Source organism: Colias croceus, chromosome 10 (assembly GCF_905220415.1).
Source record: "Colias croceus chromosome 10, ilColCroc2.1".
Classification (NCBI taxonomy): Eukaryota; Metazoa; Arthropoda; class Insecta; order Lepidoptera; family Pieridae; genus Colias; species Colias croceus.
Genome location: NC_059546.1, coordinates 7,398,888 through 7,422,951, shown reverse-complemented (window position 1 = coordinate 7,422,951; position 24,064 = coordinate 7,398,888). Strand labels below are relative to the sequence as shown.

Here is a 24,064-nt window from a genome sequence, read left to right as displayed (position 1 = left end):
TATTTATAACACATAAAAGGATATAAAAAATCATAAAACATAAAAGGATATAACAATTCATTTACTGGGTTCATTTGAACTGCGAGGGTGCAGCGATCACGATACGTGACCTATTTTATATCAAAGCAAATTAAATATAAATCTAACTGTTTCATATCAACCTTCCGGGAAATTGAAACTACATTATTTATTGGAAACATTCTCACAGAAGTATATAACAAAAGCGCATTAGTATTTATTAGATTGAGCGGTATCGAATCAGCGGTGCACTTTTAAAATTTCCTTTATTTTATTTAGGGTTGAGATTCTTAGAACATGTGACGTCATACAATGTCTTAATATTTTTAAGTATGTCAGCGGTTAGGAGGACTAGCTATCATACGAATATGAACCTACTTCTAAAGTCGATTGTGAAGAGCTATGCATAACCATACCCAACACCTGTGACCTAATTAATATATTATGAGTTATCGACACTACAAGTAACTTTTATAATAATTAAGCGTCTTATTTTAATTACAAAAGTTTAGAACTTACAATAAAATACAGTGTTTCATGGGGCCAATATTTTATCAGAGCTATTTCTGAAGGATAGAGTAATATTTAAAATTTACGTTGGCTATTACGTTACTGACTCAATTTTGCACTAAAATATTAATATAACTATGAACGTTTCAGAATATCTTTTCAATATTTTAGCTATTCTGTTTCAGAAAACGTTTGTTTTTTGAATTGAAAGCATTAGGAACTATGGTGCCTTTACATTTTTCTTGGGATATCTTTTTAGTAATTGCGAATAAAATATCTACATAATACGGTATAACAGTATAATATTGTGAAAACCTTTTTTAATTTTTTATTATGTTTTATATTTCTCGTGTGCCCTGAACCATGTCCATTTAAGTCACTTTCTAATGAACTACTGAAGTTTCAGTAAAATAATAGAGCCTTATTAGACATTAAAGGAAAATAATTACTAAAAAATCTTCATATCTTCCTGCTACAAGTTCACGGAATAAATAATGACACGAATAAATAAAGAACAACTGTTAAATTTCGAAAATATCAAATTTAAGATTATTAATATTTAAATGAGATACAATGCAATCATTGATTCAACATTTCCATATTTACAAAAGCTATTTCAAATCCAATAAGTTACCCCTGACCTTTCATAATATTTAAAATAATGATACATATAAAGTTAACAAACTTTGTAACTTTAAAAGTCTCTAAATTGCGTTGAGAGTCGTCATAAATAGATAACGGTCTCATCAAGATATCACGAGAAAGTTTATTATCTACATTCGACAAAAGGGTGCCGCGGTAAACTAGGGAACATTAAAATGCAATTAGAACGTCAGTTTGGCATTGAACTTAAACAGTAAATTGCAGCCAACTTACCTATATACCGGCTCGCGCTCTTCGCCATAGTTTCAGTCAGTTGACAGCAGAAGGATATAGAAACGAAACTCAAGAGCAACCCTTGATATGTTTCCTTAATCATTGCTCACAATATATATCACAGTCACATATTATGTTGTTGTGGAATAGCGGTAAGGTCGAGAGGTGTCGGCACACGAGATGCGACTAAACGGCGGGCGCCTACTCTTCTCCAAACCGCCTGAAATGTACTGCGCAGTGCAGACGTATGTTACAATTTTAAATAGGTAAAAATCTAAAACCCGACTACCACAATACTTCATGTGTACCCAATTAAGACATTTTTAATCATAACGGCACGTTATTTAAATTTCATGCAACTCCGCCGCGACGTGAAACTCACGATTTACAGGAACATGCAATACAAATATATTTTATGAATATCGCAGCTCTAGTTGCCGTGTGCAAGACAGAATTTTACGAGCCAACGACGGCTTTTTTAAGGGTTACAATTTTAACATCACTATTCTATTGGCACTTTGCGTTTGTATCAGTCAAGGCCCGTTTCACTCGTTCAATTTATGTATGACCTGCTCTCGTGAAAAATACGAATGTAAGTTTAAAAAATCGAGGAAAAAGTTCTCATGTCGGTTTTATGTTTGGATTTTTGTATTGAAAAGGTGAGCTTTTTAGTGTTTTAATTAGGGAGTGAATGTTTCGAATAAATGAAAGGGGGTTAATTTAATTCAACGGGTTGTTGCTTTATTGTGTATACGACTAATTTTAATTTATTATGAGCGTAATTTTAATAGGAATAATGATTGCGTGTACGTTCAAATATTTAAACTTCCGTTGTTCGTTAATTATAATGGGCTTTAAATATTAGGACAAAGGTTACACAATTGGTATTGTTATAAAGACACCATCAATAGGAAATCAATTAAAATGCATAAAAAATAAATTTATTTATTTACTTCCAATAGATAGAACTTGAATAAAACTGAAAAATTAAAATGACTTACAGTTTTTAAGTCATTTTAATTTTGCGTAGGTAGTATCGAGTTGTGAATGAAAAAAATATTAATACATCAGTGAAAGGTAAACAGTTACAATTCATTATAATAATAAATGTAGGTACGTATATGTAACTTTTTACATAAAGGAAACAACGCCATGGTATTGTAAAATGGGACAATACCAAAATAAAGCGTTTGTTGCACAAAATATGCACATTACGGTAATATAGAGCATTCTATTTGAATCCTGTGCTCTGGTTTTAAAACCGAGAGTTCAATTTTGCGGAACATTTAAAAACTATTTGTTGTATGTTACGTAGGACATTTATCTTTTTTGTTTGTTGGTATTTTCATTAAAATCTCTGTGTCCTGTGACATTTGGTCATTATTACGGCAATTGTAGTTTTTGTTTAACATCTTGATTCCTCATTTTTATAGCCCTGTAATAGTACATACATAGGTATTATTTATCTGTCGTGGTTTATTGGCTTTTAATGCAATTTTAAGTAAAATACATTTATTTTTAATTTTTATGGCTTTGTAATATTTTAATTTTTGTATCTTCATAATGCAATGAATACTGGTAAGCTTCCAATTTATATTTCAGTAAGCATAAATTAGAAACATATCTACTTACCTTTAATTCAGGTTTCAGATTTTTTCATCAAACTGTTAATTTAATTTAAGGCTTTTTTACGTGAAATTCATCAATAAATAAAGCTTGAAAACTTGGAATTGGTTCGTATGTCTTGACAAGAACACAAATGAATATCGGCTAGCTGTCATAGCTTTTCATTCTATTTATTTGACCCTTGGATGTGGCCTGAATATCGGACAGGTTGGTTTCATAGGGCTGCTGAGAGACAGGAATTTTTATATGAGTTTAGTTAGTAGTTTAGTTAGTATAGATAGATTGTTTTCTTCTTATATGAGTTTGATGTATCTCAGGGCGGATAATTAAAACAGTTATAGGATTATATTATATTCTTTTTTGAATGAATGAAATAGCTAAAATTTTCTAATGTAATCCAAAATAATTTACTTACTAAATGATTTGTAACTATTTATAATAATTTAACGTATTACTTTCGAGTCTATTTGTTTTCTAAGTTATATTCATAGCAGCGCGCAGCGTTAGTTTCATAGATATTTTGATCTATGAGATTTTGTTATTAATAAGTTAGGTACTGTTTTATCAGGAAAGTTGGTAAGCATTCTGTAGTCTATTATTAAACTTTCTTGTTAGCATTTCTGTCGAACTCAAATGTTTGCTTTTTATGATTAATCGCGATATTATTATTAAACGTGAGAGTTGTTTCGCTTATATATTTGTGTTAGTTGTGCAGAATTCATAGTGGATCAAAATGTTAGATGCTTTATCTCCTTTCAAGCCTGGTGACATAGAACGGGAATATACTACATTCAGGGCCGGTTTTACCACTTGCCGATAATGTTGCTCATAGTTTATTTAGCACTTTTTGTTTTCACACAGTAATTAACTGACAGATATACTAACCAAGACACAGGAGCTGAGAAACTGTACGGATATTCAATGATGGTTTAAATATAAATCCATATTAATTTTTCTTTTTATACTATAAAGTAAAAAGTTCGTTTGTGTGATTGAAGGCGCTAATCTCAAGAACTACGGATCCAATTTAAAAAAAATATTCTCTCAGTGTTGCCCATTTATCGAGGAAGGCTATAAGGTTATACCTAATATATCATCACGTTAAGACCAATAGGAGCGGAGCAATGTGGGTAAATACGCGAGGCACAGCTAGTTAATATCTACATCGAGGTTTTAAAATAAACGTTAGTGAATTATGAGCGGACAAATCAATCAGAGTAATACAGTATGGGACGCAATGCAGTTACGTCTCCCCTCATGCGACTAATTACAATCTGATTGCGTGTGCGTTTGTACTTCACTGTAATCAAATAATGATAATCTTCATAGTTAGAGTTGTTTGTAAAGGTATAATGTTGTTTGAATATTTACTATAGTGTAAGTTTATTCGTATTTGAGTTACGGGGGAAAGCTGGTGTGTTATGGGTATGGCTGAGAAGTTATGTCTGTTTTGGTAAAGTATTATTATTTTAAATGTATATTGTATAGGAATCTGTGTTCACTTTTCGGTTTATGGTGTTTATAATCGGCAGAATGATGAAGAGCAATTTTTCAACCGACTTCAAAAAAAAGGAGGAGGTTTGTCAATACGGTAGGTATTTTTTTTTATATAAGTGCTTGGTCCCACCAGAACATGCATAACCTACTAAAAGGCATAACTAATTTGGAATTTTATTTATTTAAATAATGCTAAATTACTGATGTGTATATTAATATTAACAGTAGAGTTTTTAAACTGGTATCGAAAAGCAATTAATTATGACCTTTCAATTCTATTAAATTCAGCAGGAGGAAATCAGAAAATCTAAGTAACGTTTTAACAATATAAAATAGCAAGATATATAAAATTAAATTTCCCGTACAATTTAGAAATACAATGCAATTTGAAATGAGGTCTGGTTGGCTTATTCACTAAGAGAGCTAATGTCTTAGCGATTACACCGGTATATTTGCGGTCTTGAGACTCGGCTACATGTTCCCGCCATTTTAATTAACGTTCTTATCCTGGACGGTGCTGAAACTTTCATCAAAATAGTTAGAAGTAAGGAAGTTTTATTATAAGGAAATTTAATACCACTCTTTCATTCCAAATGTCATAGTCATAGGGGAACATTTGGGTCCGGGTGGTCTTTTACAGAATTTAAAGAAATGTCAAAAATGTTTAGACTTATTGAACTAATAATAGTAAGAAAAAAACAAATAGTTCTGCAGCCCTAATGCCATTTAATTTTGTATCTATCAATTCAATCCGCATGTCATTACGGAATGTATAAAGCATTTCATTAATTATACAAAATAATATGTAGGTAAGTATCAAAATTCAATTTGTATTTGGCGCCAAAAAATATATAATATATAATCTGTTATTAAACGGTAACTTAATTTTAAATAAAATCTCTTTTTAGAATTTAGATTACGACTGGCCATCAATCAAATTGAATTTGGATTAAAAAAAATATATAATAACAATTTCCTTTTTTTTTTGGCGCTCTAATGAGCAATGAGAACGAAAAAATGAAAAAATATTTTTATGTAAATACAAGGTAAATACCAACGTTATAAAAAGAAATTGAAAATCCAGCGCGCGAATTGTAAAAATATTGAATGATTTTATTAAATGTTTTTAAAGTTTTATGAGAAAAAGCCTTATCATTTTGTAGGTAAAAAGATTTGGCCTAGGCGAATAACCTAATTTCATAAAGTGAATACGTGAAGCGAAGAGTCACTCATGTGTTTTATTACAGTACCGGGTACAATTACATGAACGAGGTGGAAATGATATAAAGTAAGTTTTGAAGTACATTTAAGGGCTGTTAAGAGTTGAATTTAATAAGATTCTGTTTTGTACATTCGCCCTTTTCAATTTGATTCTCTCGTAATAAGATAATGATGATTATAGATTAAAATATTTTTGTAGTAACATTTGTTTACGAATTATCATTTACAGATTTACGTAAACTGCGATAAAATAACAGCGAGAAATATGTAGAGTTTTATATGTATAGTAGAGAAATATTTCGATGAATTAATACTTAATTTGTGACAGATGTTTGTTTACACTATGTTATTCCTAGTATATACTTATACCGTTGTATTAACTTGTATTGTTTCGCTAGGTCAATTAAGTTGTATGATTATAGTATAGGCGGTGGAGCTCATTTGAGCAACACGTAGTAGGTGGAATAGCCAGCGTCCAGAGATTAGGCACGACTTAAATTAATTGAAATTCGAAATCATGATTGTATTGTACTGTATAATGTAGACTACTTACTTGGCTAATTAGAATCTAATTTGTTTTATTTGTTTATGTATCTTTGTATGACAGAAGTTTAATGTATAACCGTAGTACTTTATATTAAATTAAAGTATTTAGTATTTAAGTTAAATTAAAGTAGTTAAATAAAATAATCGTAGCTTTTATTTAATTCTAAAAATTACGTAACGTAAATTTTTATAGCATGGTGGTAGATTTCGTCTGGTTATGAAGATCTGTGAACTATGAAGATTTATTGTACTTCGCAAGCTTATTGGTCTCATCATAACTCATTTCATTATTTTGTAGTCTTTTTTGAAAATACTGAGCAAAACCAAGATCGGAAAGTTATCAACTTATAAAACATTAAACAATTTAGTTAAAATTAACTCTACTATACATAGAGATAAAAGATACATTGTACAGACACTATTACATGAAGGTGTTCACAAATTAAAACCAATTAACATGAACGTATGTTAATAATTAATCGCTATCTGTCAAGGTTTATACCGAAACTGTTTCAGACGATAGTAATCTTTAATCTAAATAAGAGCAAACCTGTAAATTGGGTCAATCGATTGATTGATGTTTGAAGATAGACCTCGTAACATCATGTGAAGTTTCTAGTAATTATGATAGCAAAAGATAAATTATAAAGTAACATTTAGGGACGTTTTTCAATCCTTGGTAATCTTATTCGTCGAATATCGTATTAATAAACCATTTCAAAAATGTGTTATGTACTTGGCCGTCTTTTGACATATTTTTACAGGTCTGATATTATTGTGTAGACTGTAGGTAAATACTTTTGTGGACGGATAAGATTTATACAAGGATTGAAAAATCGGCCCTTATTAATAATGAGTTGATTAGTTTTCCATTGATTGGTTTTCAGAAAAAATATTCGATTTAAAAAGAGAAGTAAATTAAATTTAAAGCAATTAAATTTAGTTTCACAATTATTACCAATCTAAAGTTTGTATGTGAAGTTACTATTACTTACTCACTTTGGACTGTATTTGATTTTCCTTTTGTGTTTCAAGATTAGATTGTAGGTATTCAAGATTCGAGTGTAGTGTGCTAGTCGAATTTAATAAAATATTGATTAGAGTGCATGTACACTGCAGAGCAGACTTAGTAATTGAATATCAATAAGACAAAGGATTTCAAAGTCATTTTAAAACAAATTTATACTCTGCTGAATAAAAAAGAAATGCCTTAACCTTAATATCCCATGGGAAACACCGATATCCAAAGGCTTCTTTTAAGTAATATGTTAACTTGCGGATAAAAACTAAAAAAAAATATTAAAGACGATATTCAAGTACATAAAACTCAAACATTTTTTTATTCAATAAGACTTTCTAGAAACATAGCATAGTGAAGAACCGGCAAGAAACTCCGTAGTTCAATTACTGTATTATAATTCTCAAATCTCATATACCACTTTTTTCTTCACATAATGTATAAAAAATCAACTTCAAAGTGTCAATCCACAAAAGCCTTTGAATGCAGGTCATGTGTAGACTGTTGCTTCTCTCAATTTACGCTACGGCGCAGAACTAAAGAATAGCTAATGGGAACACGAACTAAGATTGCTACAATCGTAAAGTGAGAACGTGAATTTGTGAGAGAAACAGGCCAGTTATATGAATCAGTTATGAGATAGTCCACAAGAACCCTCTGTTGTAGGATATGTAAATGTTTACTGTAGGGTTAGGAGCTTTTTTTTTAATAACGTTGGTAAAATAATATGTGTTTTGGTGCAGGTTCTTTGTTTTGTTTTTCATAAATTGATTTAATACTTTACTGGTTAGATGAACTAGTTTTCAAAGAAAAAACGTTTCCAACTTTGGAATTAAATAATGCTTAAGTGAATAAAATACATTATGTGTACAATTTGTAAATGATATGAATTCAGATTACTCTTTTATTTAATTACGTAGCTTATTATTTTGTAATTACAAACGTTTTATACATGAAATGCACTTTAAATAAACTTTTAAACGACATTATACATTAATGAGTCCAAAACAATAAATACAATTTCTACTTACCAAAAATTAAAGCCATATAAAATTACACGCATAACGACTGCAATTATCTTGCGAAACAAACATTGCAATTATAATAATTATGCTATGACAACGTTCGTAACGATATTTACTTAATTAATACGCTAGATGTAGGCGATGCAAGGACAAACATACTAATTAGTTGTATCATCACTCATTTGAGCTATAATGCCGTTAACTAAACCACTACGGGATTAATTGAAAATCGCCCTAAATACTATCTGAAAATTAGACGCCTAGTTAAATGGAATTTACGAATTAACTGATGTGTAATGATCGAATGATGCTGGGAATTGTATTTCATACTAAATTAATTAATATCGATAAACTCTTATAACGTACGGTACTCACTGAGTTGGAAATATTTGTTGTAGCGTCAACGACATATTTAGAGCTAGCGCAAGCAACTTTTGTCTCCGAAACTATTTTGTCTCTCCCATCAACTCTTTAGGGAGTTGCGTCGCTACGTGCGCGCACTTTCTTACTAGCCCATAGAGTTGATGGGAGAGACAAAATAGTTGCGGAGACAAAAGTTGCTCTTGCGCGCTAGCTCTTAGTTCAATTTGTCTTTGGACTGTTTAGTGTTTTCATTTGTTTTTTATGTCATTGCGAGCAAAGGAGCTTGTTGGGTGCCTGATGGTAAGCGCTACCACCACCTATGAAAATTTGCAGAGGCGTAAGATCGTTTGCAGACCTTGCGTCGATTTTCTGTGAGATTGTAGACCTTCCCCGATGGCAGGACCAATTAATTCCGAAGCGTGCTTGACTCCTAAATTGTTTCTAATTGTCATCATCATCATCATCATCAGCCCATATTATACGTTCCCACTGCTGGGACACGGGCCTCCTATGAGGGTACAGGCCATAATCCACCACGCTGGCCAAGTGCGTGTTGGCGGATGACACATGTCGTCGAACTTTTTAATTCTTCGACATGTCGGTTTCCTCACGATGTTTTTCCTTCACCGTTCGAGCAGTGGTGATGTTACAACATGCGCAGATAAATTGAAAAATCAATTTATTTCCTGCGCGCTCGCCTGGTCTCGAACCTCGGACTTATCGATTCGAAGTCCGAGGTCTCACCACTGAGCCACCACTGCTCTTGTTTCTAATTGTAGTTTTATTTTATTATTTTCATTATTAGACCATACACTACTCACTAACACTAGGAAATATGTACGTAGCTAATAAAATTTTTAAAATATATAGATCTTATATCTTATATATATATCTTATAGATCTTGGCAATGACGTTAATTTAGTACAAGGTCATGACATAAATATTTTATTTGCATTCGTTGCCAATACTTCTGCAAGGGGTTGATATGCTTGTTTGGTTAATGTTTAATGTATGATAAGATAACAACATGGTTAACAGACACCCCTAGAGTATATTGTGAAAAATTGGGAATTAATTATTACATATTTTTTTGTTTAATTATAAGCAGTTGCTACATTACCTACCACACGTTAAGAATCAAAACTAAATAAGAGTTATCCTTAATTCTACTTAAACTCAGGAACAATGCAGATTTCTACTAGTGGAATGTATTCAAAATAGACTATGTTAAATGTGTATGTTGTGTGCGTAATTTTAAAGTTTATCTACATAATATAACAAAGAACTTCCTCCTAAAAATCAAATAATATTTAATATTTTTAAATAAATGTTTCAGAACTCAAATAAAGCCGGGCAAGTGACTAGTATACTTCAAGTTAGCAGAGAAATACCAAGCAAACAATGCGGCTGTGGCCCGGGGCTATCGCATAAGGCCGAGATGTGGAACTTCGAGAAATATAAACATTTGTATGTAAAAACCTTATATGTTAACAAAATGCACATTCATACTTTTTTGTTAAAGCACTTACATATTTTTTGTAAGAGTAGGTAGTAAAAAGTGCCCTATGAATTAATCCAGACCATATTTATCTCCGTATCAAATTGCATGCTCGTCAAATGGTTATTGGGTAAAATAGTAAAAAACTTCTTATATTATCTCTTATCTCTCTATATTTATAAACTTTAGATAGTTATTAAGACGAAGAAAAGAATATATATGAATACCACTGTATTGTACAAACTAAGTACAACAAAAACAATAAATGAACAATATTACACAAAAGGCGTTGTTTGTACAACAGGCGGCGGAGATAGTGTATAGTAATAAATAATATTGTTACACGTGTAAGGAGTAAAACAATTACAAAAGAAATATACAATTTACCAAACTATATTTTAAGGGTATACTTATAGGTGGTACCTATAGTAATAGGTAACACAAAGCTACACTATATGCTTAGAAATTCGTGTTCAATCTGTGATTCGATCAACACAATATCAGCTTCACAATAATACATTACAATCTCATCAACGATAGACATAATGCCACGTTTCAGCCCAATCAACTGATATAAAGTGCTTGAATATAGATCTATCTACCATCAAACACTATTCATATAAAATTGTTATTCCGTTTAAATAAAGTGTTTTAAATAATGCCATAATTTAGCGCACATTCCGTTATAAAAGTCTACACAAACAAAAGCAGTCCACGTATGCCTACGCCATACAAACATTATAAAAGGAGCCTACACAGCTTAAACAAAGCGCGACTTTGTAAAACTTTCTGCAGTAAATATAACAAGTATTTAAATTGGCAAATATGGGACTGGGGTAACTCCTGAAATGAAAATGAGGTTTATATGCTTACGCAGCGATTAACGTTTTGCCCAAAAACAATTTCTTAAATTGAAAATTTTATGACGATTACGCGAAGGTTAATAAAGATTTCAGTATGTTACAATCCTTTCCCTATCTTGAGATATAAATATTTGAGGGGTTATTGTAACGTGAAATTGTATTGCATTTGTTATGGTTAATATTTATATTGTATTATATTGTTATTTGTTATATTTAAAACAAATCAGTCCTTATGAACTGAATATGATCGAACTGAGTCGAAAAATAAAATGCTTTTTTAAATGCATTATTGTTTCATTTTATTGAATCATTTATTTTAATTAAAGCTTTCTTTTAAATATCATGTACTATTAATAGTACAATGTCTAAGTAAATACAAAGAGATACAATACGAATTACGAATTAACATTTCAAAACGTAGCTGACAAGTTGTGAACATACCCCAGGTGAAACTTTAGCTGTTCAGTGATCATGTACCGCTCCCTCAGTAATTCGAATGATTATTTCTAAGCTACTGACTTACGCAGCTCTTAAACATTGGGTTAAAGGGCGTAGGCGGTTCGTTGAAAGGGTTAACCGTTGACGAGTCAATGACGTGGAAACACTTCATAACTTCACAGATTTCTCTATTTCAGTATCTATACCTATAGTTATTTTCAGTATCTTATAGTTATAGTGCTATTGAAGTGAATGAAATGAATAAAATATTAGATTGAATGTACAACGGTTGTTGAATTCTATATGCGTCTATTGTTTCGTGCAGAAAAAATAATTGAAAATACGGCATTGGGAAGACGTTTGAAAATCGGTATATGATTATATACCTACCTATAATTTATTTATTTAGTTACATACTAGCTTCTCAGCTGGATGAGTCCGGTAATAAACTTTTATTATATTTTTTTACAGATCATCCAATCCAAGATAAATCCAACAAACCAATTTGTTGCATTCATTAGTAACGAAACTCACAACAAACCAAAACTGTACTTTTAATTTTCTTTCTTCCCGTCTATTCCGAATTATTGATTTGTTTACTTCATAATACAAACATGGACAATTTAAAATGCAAGTTTAACATAGCATAGCTTCATCACGGTACATTTGCTCGAAGCATTGCTTTGTGTTCTCTTGTTTTGTAATTGCCTTCTCTCACATTCAATCAGGCATATGCTATGTATAACGAGACGCTGTATTAAACAAGGTAAATTGCTTTACGTAAGGTTTTGCTTATTGTATAACTGTTTTCGTTTGAGATATTACATTTGTTGGGTACTTGAGAAGAATATTATTTTTGCCGTGTAACTGTTTAGATTTCAGAGATTTTTTCATACCTTTATTGTGAAAACTTCCAGTACTCTTGGTACATAGTAGAGCTTACGTTAAATTTAACTTATTTAAAATCAATATGAAACTGTTTTATTAAAAAAAGAACAACTGTTATATATAAAAATTGCACGGGTATATTCCAAGTGTGGTTTTCGAAGTGTGTTGTCAATGCAAACATGTGGATGCAAATCAAATATTTATCTAAACTAAAGTCAATATGGAAAATGTGCATGTATTTTATTTGACTATGTGAGATAGTCATGGTCAGTTTAAAGTGTGGTAAAATATTAAAGGAAATAAAGGCTTTTCGTCTTTACAAAAATACTAGCTTTTCGCCCCGGCTTCGCCCGTGGTACCTACATGTTTACGTTTTTTTGTCATAAAATCTATCCTATCTCTCAAGTTGGATCGAACTGCACACGGTGTGCAAATTTTATAATAATCGGTTAAGTGGTTTAGGAGTCCATTGAGGACAAACATTGTGACACGAGATTTATATATGTATATTAAGATTATGACCATCCAAAGAATTTTTCAAAAATGTTAAGTATTGTAATAAACATTAGGTACTAGCGGTCTGCGGCTTCGCCCGTGGTACATATTTCGCAATAAAAAGTAGCCTATGTTCTTTCTCAGGGTCTAAAGATTATCTGTGCCAAATTTCATCAAAATCGGTCCAGTAGTTTATGAGCCTATTCATTACAATCAAACAAACAAACAAACAAAGTTTTCCTCTTTATAATATTAGTGTAGATAAGAGTTAGGTTGTAATACCAATTCAAACAACGGAATCATAAGAGTAAGAAGAACTTTTTATAGAACTTAACCAATTAGATACTCATTTCGCGTGTTTTTACTGAAAAGTGTTTCAACAATATGTGTTGGTTATATAAAAACGTTTAAAGTAAGGATGATTCAGCACTCAGCATCAAACGTGCGCTTAATTACACTCGAATCGTTGCAAAAATCGACCAATCAAATAGAGTTTCAGTTAAAATCTGCTCTCAAAACACATGACATTTCATTTGTTGAGTAAACTGTAGGTATGGCCGATTGAACGTTTGCGTAGGTACTTATTTGATTTTACTCTTCAATTGATATTGCTATTGACTACTCAATGGATTTTAGAAGGCTGAGTACGCTTTTTAGCATTTTGTGACCGCTTTGTGAAAGTGAATTCTATTAACAAAAATGGCATTCAATAGTTTTAATAAAATCTGTGGGACAAAGAAAAATTGTTATTTGACCACATAGACAGGCTATTATTATATTATTAATTCTTCGTGTGAGATGTTTGTTTTATTATTGTAATATTAATTAAACTATTTACTAACTAAATAAGATAGTGATAAAATTTTCTTTCAATCAAAACACTTTCATTCAAACAAACACACCTAAATTCTTGTATTAGAACGTATATTTATTTTTTTCCAATTCTTATTTGATATCGTTTATTATTGAACAAATATTAAATTATTTATATAAACTCAGGAATACAAAATCTCGAGTTCGAATAGGGCCTCAGGTCTGTATAGATAAGACCCGCATAGGTTGATATTCTAGAGTTTCCTTTGTATCGGAAACCTTTTCTATGGTAATGTATTTTGGTTATTATTTTATTGTCTTATCTTTGTTCTTGAAATCGAGTTATCACAGGAGAATATGAAGGAATATGCAAGTTTTAACGTTACTTTATAGGTATTATGATAAAACTATGACATAAATATCTAAGAAAACAAAGGTTTAACACATCTAAGAAACCAAAGGTAACAAACAAGCTTAGGATTTTCATTTAGGAGGAGTTTATAAGACAGTATTTAGTGGACATGTTAGCATTAATTAAATTAAATCTTAAAAATAGTAGTCCTGTTAGAACGCATTAACCTTAGGCTTAGCGTGATGATATTTATAGCCTATAAAGCCTTCTTCGATGAATGGGCTATCTAGCACCGAAATAATTTTTCAAATCGGCTCAATAGTTTCTGAGATTAGCGAGTTAAAACAAACAAACAAACTAAAAGTTTTTTGATATTATTTGTTATGATAAATAAAGCGTATATGAAGACAAAAAGAAAAAGTATTAATAAACGAAAAAAATCGTGTAATGTTAATATATATGTTCACACCCAAATTAAAGAGTAAACGGATTCTTTAAGATGTTATTTTCAGAATAAATAAAGAAAATAGGGCGAATGTTATTAAGTTTAAGACAAATTGCCCTACACTGCCCTTGGCACGGATTCCTTTCGGATTATTTCAAACGGCTGAATTGCATATTCCCGATCAGTGGGCCAAATGTTGCTATGATCAAATTTGGCGGCTCATTTTATTTAATATTATATTTTCTATAATATATCACAATGTGGAAAAATAATCTTCTTAATGCTTATAGAGCTAGTTTAATAGAAATACAGTATGTCAAAAATATTAAATGTTATTATAAGCAATCGAAATGATGTGGGCTGAATACGAATTATATGCAACTGTTAAATCGTGCATATTTGAAATTATGGAAACATAAAATAATTTTCCGATAAATTAGAGAGTCCTTGACCTACCTGATTAATTTCATATATAATTAATGCTCAGTAACATAATATTGTTACCTAATATCGGAATTGTAGCACACATTGAAGCTTGAACAGTGATTACAAATTGAAAAGCAATTGCAAATCTCATGAAATATTATAGCTGGCTATTGTAATGAATGCCTGAAGCTGTAGAACGATTTGATTACTACTGGATGAATGGAAAATTTAACAAGTAGGTACCTATTATAATTTGTTACGGGAATACATCTGGGAAATATTGCCTTTGTGTTCTGTTGAATAAGAAGTTGTGTTGATTGATCAGTGAATAGGGCAGCATATTAGATAGAGTTAGGCATGAAAGGTAGTTGGATTGAAGGACGTAAAGGCAATTTTTAGGTATTGAAATGAATTTATGTTTTTTTTACTAGGTATGTATAGAAATGATTTTTGCTATTTATATCTAACAAAGAAAGTAGATACAAATATGAGACTACCTAGTACTACTTATTTACAAATAAGTAGTCTCATATTTGTCATTGTGTTTTTTACTGTGTGAAAATTTTAATAAAAGCTCCATGTTTCTCCTCTGGGTACCTATTTGAAATGACCAGAATGACATTTTCTGTGCAATATACATATAAGAAATAAAAGTTGAAAAGTTCGACTTCGTTTTACTTTTCAGGTTAAGCAACTAAAGGACCCGAAATCAGCTTAAAAAAGTAATAAAGTGTAAGTTTTAACTTATAGTAATAATTGAACCCCGTTATTTTGTATAAACTCACAATTGCACAATGGATTAATATTATTTAATTATGGCGACAGCGAAATCCACACAATTTACATTGGTATTAATATTAAGAATTCTCTGTTCAGGGATGAAATGTGTAATTTAAAAACCGCAGATATTTTGAATGATAATTTTAAATTGCAGCCGCTTTGCAGCGCTGAAAATAAAGCATCTGCTTTAAATAAATAATCAAACAACTCGCTGCAAGCGATGCATTCATAAATATTCGTGCCATCACGAATGCGAACGCAAGGATAACCAAATTATAATATGGATTTTCAAATTGAAAATAATATCAGTTTTGATAATTATTTAAATCATAGTATTAAATTATACCCGTATTTACTTGTATTAAGACTGGTATTATGGTCGCGACCTTGCATACAATTCAGATAATTCCTAATTCCTATTGTATTCGTTTATATCTTTAATAATAATTTTACCATTAGTTATTGGTGATCTCAAACACTCACTTCTTACTTTTGACCGAGCAAATCAAATTCTAAAACACATTGTCGCTTCCATTTACATACTTTTTATTCTTTACTACAAATTTATTACAAAAGTAAAGAAAAAGAAGCGGATTAGATAATGGACTAATAGTTTTTAGCGTCGATCGATGGCTCAGGCTGATGGCCAAATCGCTGTCAAGTTTCGTTTCAAGATTAAATAAATCTGAAGTTAAAAGCCTTGGATGCTTTAGTTTTATGCGACTTGTGAAAAATAGAAAATAGTGTTTTCATAATTTCTATATATTTGTTTAATTTTAACTACATAGAAGTAAATATCTTGAGCACTCCGGATTTGTTTGGGGAAGATTGTTAATTAATGTGTACCTATTGTAATTAATGTTCAGAATATAATAATTATTAAAGACACTTTTATCTTAGGATATTTTCTAAAACAGTACAATATTCTCTTAATATAAAATCGACAATGACAAAAATCGATGTAAAACTGTACTTTTAAGGAATGCAAACCTTCTTCATGTTTTGATGTACCTATTCCATTGCTGTAATCGAAATTCCTTGGACGAAAGAAATAGTATACCTATAATATACCTGAAGACATATTATAATATTATGATTTATGATTTAGTACAAATAATATTTATCAGATAATAAATCACAAAACCAAACTGCACCTAAATTAGTTTAACTCGAAACAAACAATTTGTATTATTCCAACACTGGTAGCGTTATTCGAATACAAAATAATTTATTCCACAATAACATATTGTGTCATCAGGAATACGAAACTTTTTTTTCACTAAAATAAACTATTAAAAAAAATTTTGATTGTCCACGAAATGAGACAACAATGTTACCATGTAATTAAATTGTAAGATGGAATAGTTATATTCGGGCTACAGTTATCTATTCCAAATTAAATTTTTATTAAATCGATATTATCTATACATATAATAAATCTGTAGAAGGGTCAATTCTGTACATTGAAAATATTGAAAAAATAAATAGCAGGGGGTGTTACTGGATCGATACCAAACCCAAATATGTGATTAAAAAAATTTTTGTCTGTCTGTCTGTCTGTCTGTCTGTCTGTCTGTCTGTCTGTCTGTCTGTCTGTCTGTCTGTATGTGAAGGCATCACGTGAAAACTAGCGGTTCGATTTCGATGAAACTTGGTATAATTATACCTTATTATCCTGGGCGTAAAATAGGATACTTTTTATCCTGGAAAAATACGTAGAAAAAAATTAATCTCAATTTTTCAGTTTTATCCATAGACGTTGTTCCGTAGAACCGCGAACACACGTTGCGTATTATTATAGGCCTTGCAGTATTTGGGAATTGGGTCCAATAGATATTTATAAGATGTTATTGACAGAGGTACTCAAAATGGAGAAATAACCATCCACGCGAAGACCGACATCCGCGCGGACGGAGTCGCGGGCGGAAGCTAGTAATGAATATTTTTTAATTATTATTTGCTGCTATAATTTCCCAAAGTCTACATTGTTCGTTGTTTAAAAAAGCACATCTAACGCATGTTCTGAACTAGGTACCTACTTACAAAAAGGTTTAGAATTTAATTCTTCTTCTGTAAGAGGTAAAGTAGGTATACCTTTTACATTCTTAACTCAGTTATTTAATATTAAAGGCAAGAATACATTCCACTAAAATGGAGAAATACCTAGCTAGCCTTGGTAGATATTTTCTTAAACATACGTGAGGCTGAATTGAGATATTTACTTAGAAATTTACAGCGGAATTTTAATTCATCTATATAATATAATATAACACTCAAAGGTGACTATCTATCTATCAACTCACAGCCCAAACCACTGGATGTATCGGACTGAAATTTGGCATGCAGGTAGATGTTAGGACGTAGGCATCCGCTAAGAAAGGATTTCCCAAAATTCTTGCGGGAACGGGGAAAAACGGGGATGCACGTACAAAGTCGTGGGCGGAAGCTAGTATATTATAACACTCAAAGGTGACTGATATAGTGTTCTATCAACACACAGCCCAAACCACTGGACGTATCGGGCTGAAATTTGGCATGCAGATAGATGTCATAACGTAGGCGTCCCCTAAGAAAGGATTTCCCGAATTTCTTGCGGGAACGGGGAAAAACGGGGATGCACGTACAAAGTCGTGGGCGGAAGCTAGTTCGATATAAAATGAGCCTAACATTGTTTTACTATTTTACTCAAATATGTAGTTATTTTGTGTCAGTGATCATTTCTTTTAGTTGTAATTCATACCGTAACTTATGCTATTTTTATTATACTCTTATTGATTCTGATTAGATTACCTACCTACGTAGGTACATTCTATAGATAGAGATAAATTTGTATGGTACTTTTATAAAAAGGCATTAAAAATAAAATAACAACTACGGGATTCTGCATTTAACTTATATATCAATTACTTACTACCTATACAGATAGAGTAAGTACAAATATTTAAAATCAATTCCTATAAGCCACTTTGCCTTTTAGGTACGTATGTGTTACAAACTTGCATCTTGCCGTAATGTAGAGACGTATTTTGGCTCGAACTTCTATCGATTATTTAAATTTTCAGTGCTGCGAAACTGTAATTCCATTTACCTATGATATATGGGTGTTGCTTTATATTTTCGATTTGTGAAGCAATTTTGAAAGCAAATAAAATAATTCACACATTCTATTATTACAATTTTTCAAAAGAAGTACTAATGTAAGTAATTTTATTGTTTTTCATTATACTTATGTGAAGTCTAGGTATATTATTTTTTCGATGCTAAATGATCTATGGTAATTCTTTACTTACCTAATTGAGATGTAGATTACTTTTGCGGAAATAATTTGTACCTATTTGTAACTATATGTACAACATATTACTTAACTACATTAATTTTATTTATACATTATCATAACTCTCCTTTACCTTATTGTAGGTACTTAGTTGCATAAAAGTCCAAAACTAGCCAAGCTTTGGGCAATTTGGGCAATACTAAGCATTTTAAATTCAGGTCATAATTATGTCAAAGGTTACATAACACAACATAATACTCGTTTCATTATAATTTGTACAGTAATTGGCACTGAAATTTACAGAGGCATGAAGTTTGTGAAGGCTTGAGACTATGTTATTTATTCATTTTGTTATTTGCCCACTTATTAAGTGAGTTACGTCAGTAAATAGGTCATCGACGTCCCAAAACTTTGATTAATGAGTTCATATTGGTTGCCGTTAAGCATGTTTTTAGGAGTCCCATAATGACACAATATTATATCTATAGTCTATACCAATCTACATATCTGGTTATCATAATAATGGTGATGAATCATGGATGATGATGAGGAATGGTAATCGTATAATAGAGGTGATTTCCATTCTTATTTGCACCTGGTTAACTATTGTCGCTTTTTTCCATGCTGACATTATTTCTTCTTCTCTTCTTCTCTACTTTTTAATTCTACACATTAACATAATCTTTAATTTTAATTCGGTTCCATTAAACTACAAAATCGAAAGCCTACCGTCTTGTTTAGAATCCACACAACACAAGAGCGTGAATATAAGTATCAAATCAATCCTACATAGTATAAAAATCGATAAAACTGTACTCAAACTATAACATGAAACACGACGGGATTACAAATGACAGTAATAATGAGTTCGTTATTTATCTGCATTACCTGTAATTACCGGTGGATTTATTTTTAACTGATTATTAATTGTTCCATAATGATAATGCCAGAATTATGATAATCTGTCGCATTGTGTGAAATAAATATCTAGGTATATTTTAAAGACAGACGTCCCATAAATACTTTTAATGTGCTAATATTATGATGATGAGCAGAATCTTTTCAAAAATGAAAAATATTTAATGAAATAATTAAAATTAGGTAGTTCATAAACTTTTAATTCTAAGACTCGTGTTCGTGACTCGCGTTGCTCTCATGAGCTTTTAACTTACCACTTACCTTTATAATTTATATAAAAATCAATGCCACTTTTCGTTGTAATTCCATAACTCGAGAACGGCTGAACCGATTTCGATAATTCTTTTTTTATTATATTCCTTGAAGTACGAGGATGGTTCTTATGTAGAGAAAACGTTAATATGTACCACGGGCGAAGCCGGGGCGGACCGCTAGTAATTTATAAAAGATTGGATTGGCGTACTTACCTTATACGTAGGTACCTTAGACCTTTCATCTTGAATCTTGATAACTATTGTTATCCTATAGATGATATAACTCTAATATGAAATTCTACATTTATTTACTTACTTGTCGCACTAACTTCTGGGCCGAGAGATTCAAATGCTTTTCCGAAACTTAGTTTCAGCAGGCGGTCCGAATCTGAAACAAAAATTTTATTTCAGCGCCATCTGTGAGATTAAGCTTGACATTACATCGTACGCATAGTTCATTTTCTTTTTTCAGGTTGTTCAATTCATTAAAGAACATTGTAGTTCTAAGGAGTACTGATAGATGGCGCTTTTCTCAATTCTATTTTTATCCCTATAGCGAAATAATTATCGCCCAATGTAAATGATTTTATTATTTTGAATTTATATCAAATTTATTTTTCATTTAAGTATATTGAATCTCACTCAATTTTATAAATTTTATAATCAAATATTTAGGTATGTAGACTGTAGAATACTTAATTACCTATTATATGAATAGGTACTCAAATTATAATTCATACATAATATTTAACCTAGTTATTGTATTAATAATTATTACCATTGTATTTCCGTATGTTTAATTTCTATAATATACCTATTACAAACCAATCTAATTGACTAATATTTTTCAATATTTTTATAAGTTAAGCATAGAATTTATCTACATAGAATATTATGTATAATATTATTATCTAACATAAAATATATCTATATAGACCATAGTCCGTACATTTGGAAGTAGGTATGGTTTAATACCTATAACCAACTAATCACAAAAAACTAGTGATTATCCTTACAATCGCCATAACTAAGTAATAAAAAACTAAAAGGATATTCGTCGGAAACACGGGCGGCTGTTAAATTCAGGTTGCGTATTTCGGGACACGATCGCTCTGTGTACTTAGGACTGGAATCGTGTCGGTACACTTGTTAGGGACCGGGGGCTATTAACAGTTCCTCCCAAATAAGCATCGCCGAAAGCCATCTGGCCTTTCGCCAAGCTCCATTCATGCCTCACACTATAGCCGAGAATTTTAGTGTGCATTCATTTGCGCTGTATGAAATGAAGGAATGACGGTGTGTGTAGAATGTATTGAGTGTGTACGGTTTTTATTATATAATTATGTGGAGATATTAAATACTGTTCTTTTATATGTCCTGTATATTTGTTTTGGTGAATATAATGATGATAGGAAGAGGTTTTTAGTTTGCCAAGATCAACGGTCAGTTTCTGAATTGGGTATTTGACGTTAAGAACGTCTAAAGCCATAAAACCAATTAAATGCTGCTTACAATTTTCTTGAGTTTTCTTGCATGTCATATAATGAGCTTTGTGAAACATTAGTCAAATCAATTCTCAATTCAGGAACCTTTACCTTTAGAAAAAATGATCTAGGTTCTTCCTAATTAAAGTTTATTCCTATTATTATTATTTATTACCTACCTTCATGTGCCTGCAACGAACGATGCCTAAATGGTAAATGTGGATATAATTTTAACTGTTTCTTAATATCTGTGCTAAGAGCGTTTACCAGCATTATCTCTCATATATTTAATACTTATAATATGAATACAATACCTGCGGCAGTAGAATCAGGAGGTGGCTGAAAATGGTAGGTGGCCGCGAATCCCTGGCCTGGAGACGCGGAGTTGGCAGTGAATTGCAGCAGTAGTGAAGGACCCGTTGACAGGACTTCGTACCCTGGGAAAGATTATTTTAATTTAAACTAGCTGCTCGTCCTGGTTCCGCCAATGCTGTCCCAGGATAAAAAAGAAATTCGAATGGTAAAATAATTTTATTAAATGGGTCCAGTACTTTCGGATTTTATTCAATTCAAACAAACAATCAATCAAATCTTTCCATTTTATACTAATAGTGTTGAAAAGTCAATTTGCCTTAAGGGCCTTTAAATTTTTATACGAAGTCATTTTGCGAGATAGGTATTTGAGGTCCCGGAAACTTATCGAAGTTGGGGCTTTAGTTAAGTATAAGGTATTTCTTTTGTCTGACATGAATAATTTGTGTGATATATCCGGATGCTGTACATCTGCAATTTCAGGCGATTTCTGGCAATTTCAGTCGAAATCTTCATAGTTTATACTGTTTCTAGAAAATATAGGTACACCTGATTGCCATGAAACATTTTTTTTACTTTTGCTATAATAATATGACTAATTGAATTTTGTTAAAATAATATTTCAATTATGACATATTTCTCTATTCTTTGAAAATTTTCAAACAAAAGCAGTTCGTGAGTATCAAATGCAATGGTCCGAGCTAGAATCACCAAGGCGCCATGAATTTTGCATCATATTACGAACATTTTATTTTAAGAAGCTTCCTCATGCGGTGTTTCCAAACAGTGAGGATTAAGAGACCTTCAAGAAAAGTATTAGAAGTACTATAATATATCCCTTGCCTAACATAAGGTGACTCATATTTTTTATTGCCTTCTTTACCTTCCTATAATAAAATATGTACATGGCCTTGCCAAGCATGACCTATTAGTTAATATTTATATTATAATTATTATAATTATTAGTTAATAGGTCATGCTTGCTACTGGGCCTATCCGAATAAAATTTTTATGGGACCAGTTCGACACCATCCCGCATCGAAAAAAAAGGATAACGTAAATCGGTTCAGAAACCTCGGAGTAATCGATGTACATACATAAAAAAAACATACCGGGCACCGGCCGAATTGATAACCTCCTCCTTTTTTTTGGAAGTCGGTTAAAAACCCATCATGAACAACCTTTGTTATTTATTCAACACATCAACCTTTAAAATATGAAAAATCTAGTTTTCTGTTTAATAAAATTTTAATATTTTACATTGCCTCTATGATTAATCGTTCGCAGGTGGAGTCGCGACTAGCGAGCAATGTATCAAAATAAAAAATCTATTAGAAAATGCAAAACTATGAAAATGTGGAAATGAGGATTTTATTTGCAACATGATAAACTATATTGAATTTTAAATATTTTGGAGTAACGATAGCGATGTATATATTGAATACCGTGTTCGTTTTAATTGAACCGTGTTAATTTAAATTGTGTTTTTATATTTTTTTTATATATTTTGTTCTTCTTTATTGTTTTTATATCTTTCATTTTCCCAATGAGATTTAAAAAGTTGAAGTATATTCAAGATTTTTGGCTATCAAACAATATAACTAAGTTAGGTACTAAAAATATATAACCTCATAAATAATTACCTGCTATGACAAAAACCAATCAACAATACCTAATCTATACATATAATAAATCTGTAGAAGGGTCAATTCTGTACATTGAAAATATTGAAAAAATAAATAGCAGGGGGTGTTACTGGATCGATACCAAACCCAAATATGTGATTAAAAAAATTTTTGTCTGTCTGTCTGTCTGTCTGTCTGTCTGTATGTGAAGGCATCACGTGAAAACTAGCGGTTCGATTTCGATGAAACTTGGTATAATTATACCTTATTATCTTGGGCGTAAAATAGGATACTTTTTATCCTGGAAAAATACGTAGAAAAAAATTAATCTTAATTTTTCAGTTTTATCCATAGACGTTGTTCCGTAGAACCGCGAACACACGTTGCGTATTATTATAGGCCTAGCCGTATTTGGGAATTGGGTCCAATAGATATTTATAAGATTTTATTGTCAGAGGTACCTACTCAAAATGGAGAAATAAACCATCCACGCGAAGA

The 24,064-nt window shown here is 31.2% G+C and overlaps 1 protein-coding gene across 1 annotated transcript in view; it reads right to left on the bottom strand.

The window, feature by feature from the left end:
• Positions 1-24,064, bottom strand: part of LOC123694874 (suppressor of lurcher protein 1-like) — a 151,948-nt gene that overhangs the window by 30,922 nt on the left and 96,962 nt on the right. Inside the window, exons 8-9 of the mRNA XM_045640478.1 lie at positions 21,944-22,066; positions 20,462-20,533 (exon numbers count right to left, since the gene is read on the bottom strand). Of these exons, the coding sequence (XP_045496434.1) occupies positions 20,462-20,533; positions 21,944-22,066 (195 nt within the window). The remainder of the gene's footprint in view (positions 1-20,461; positions 20,534-21,943; positions 22,067-24,064) is intronic.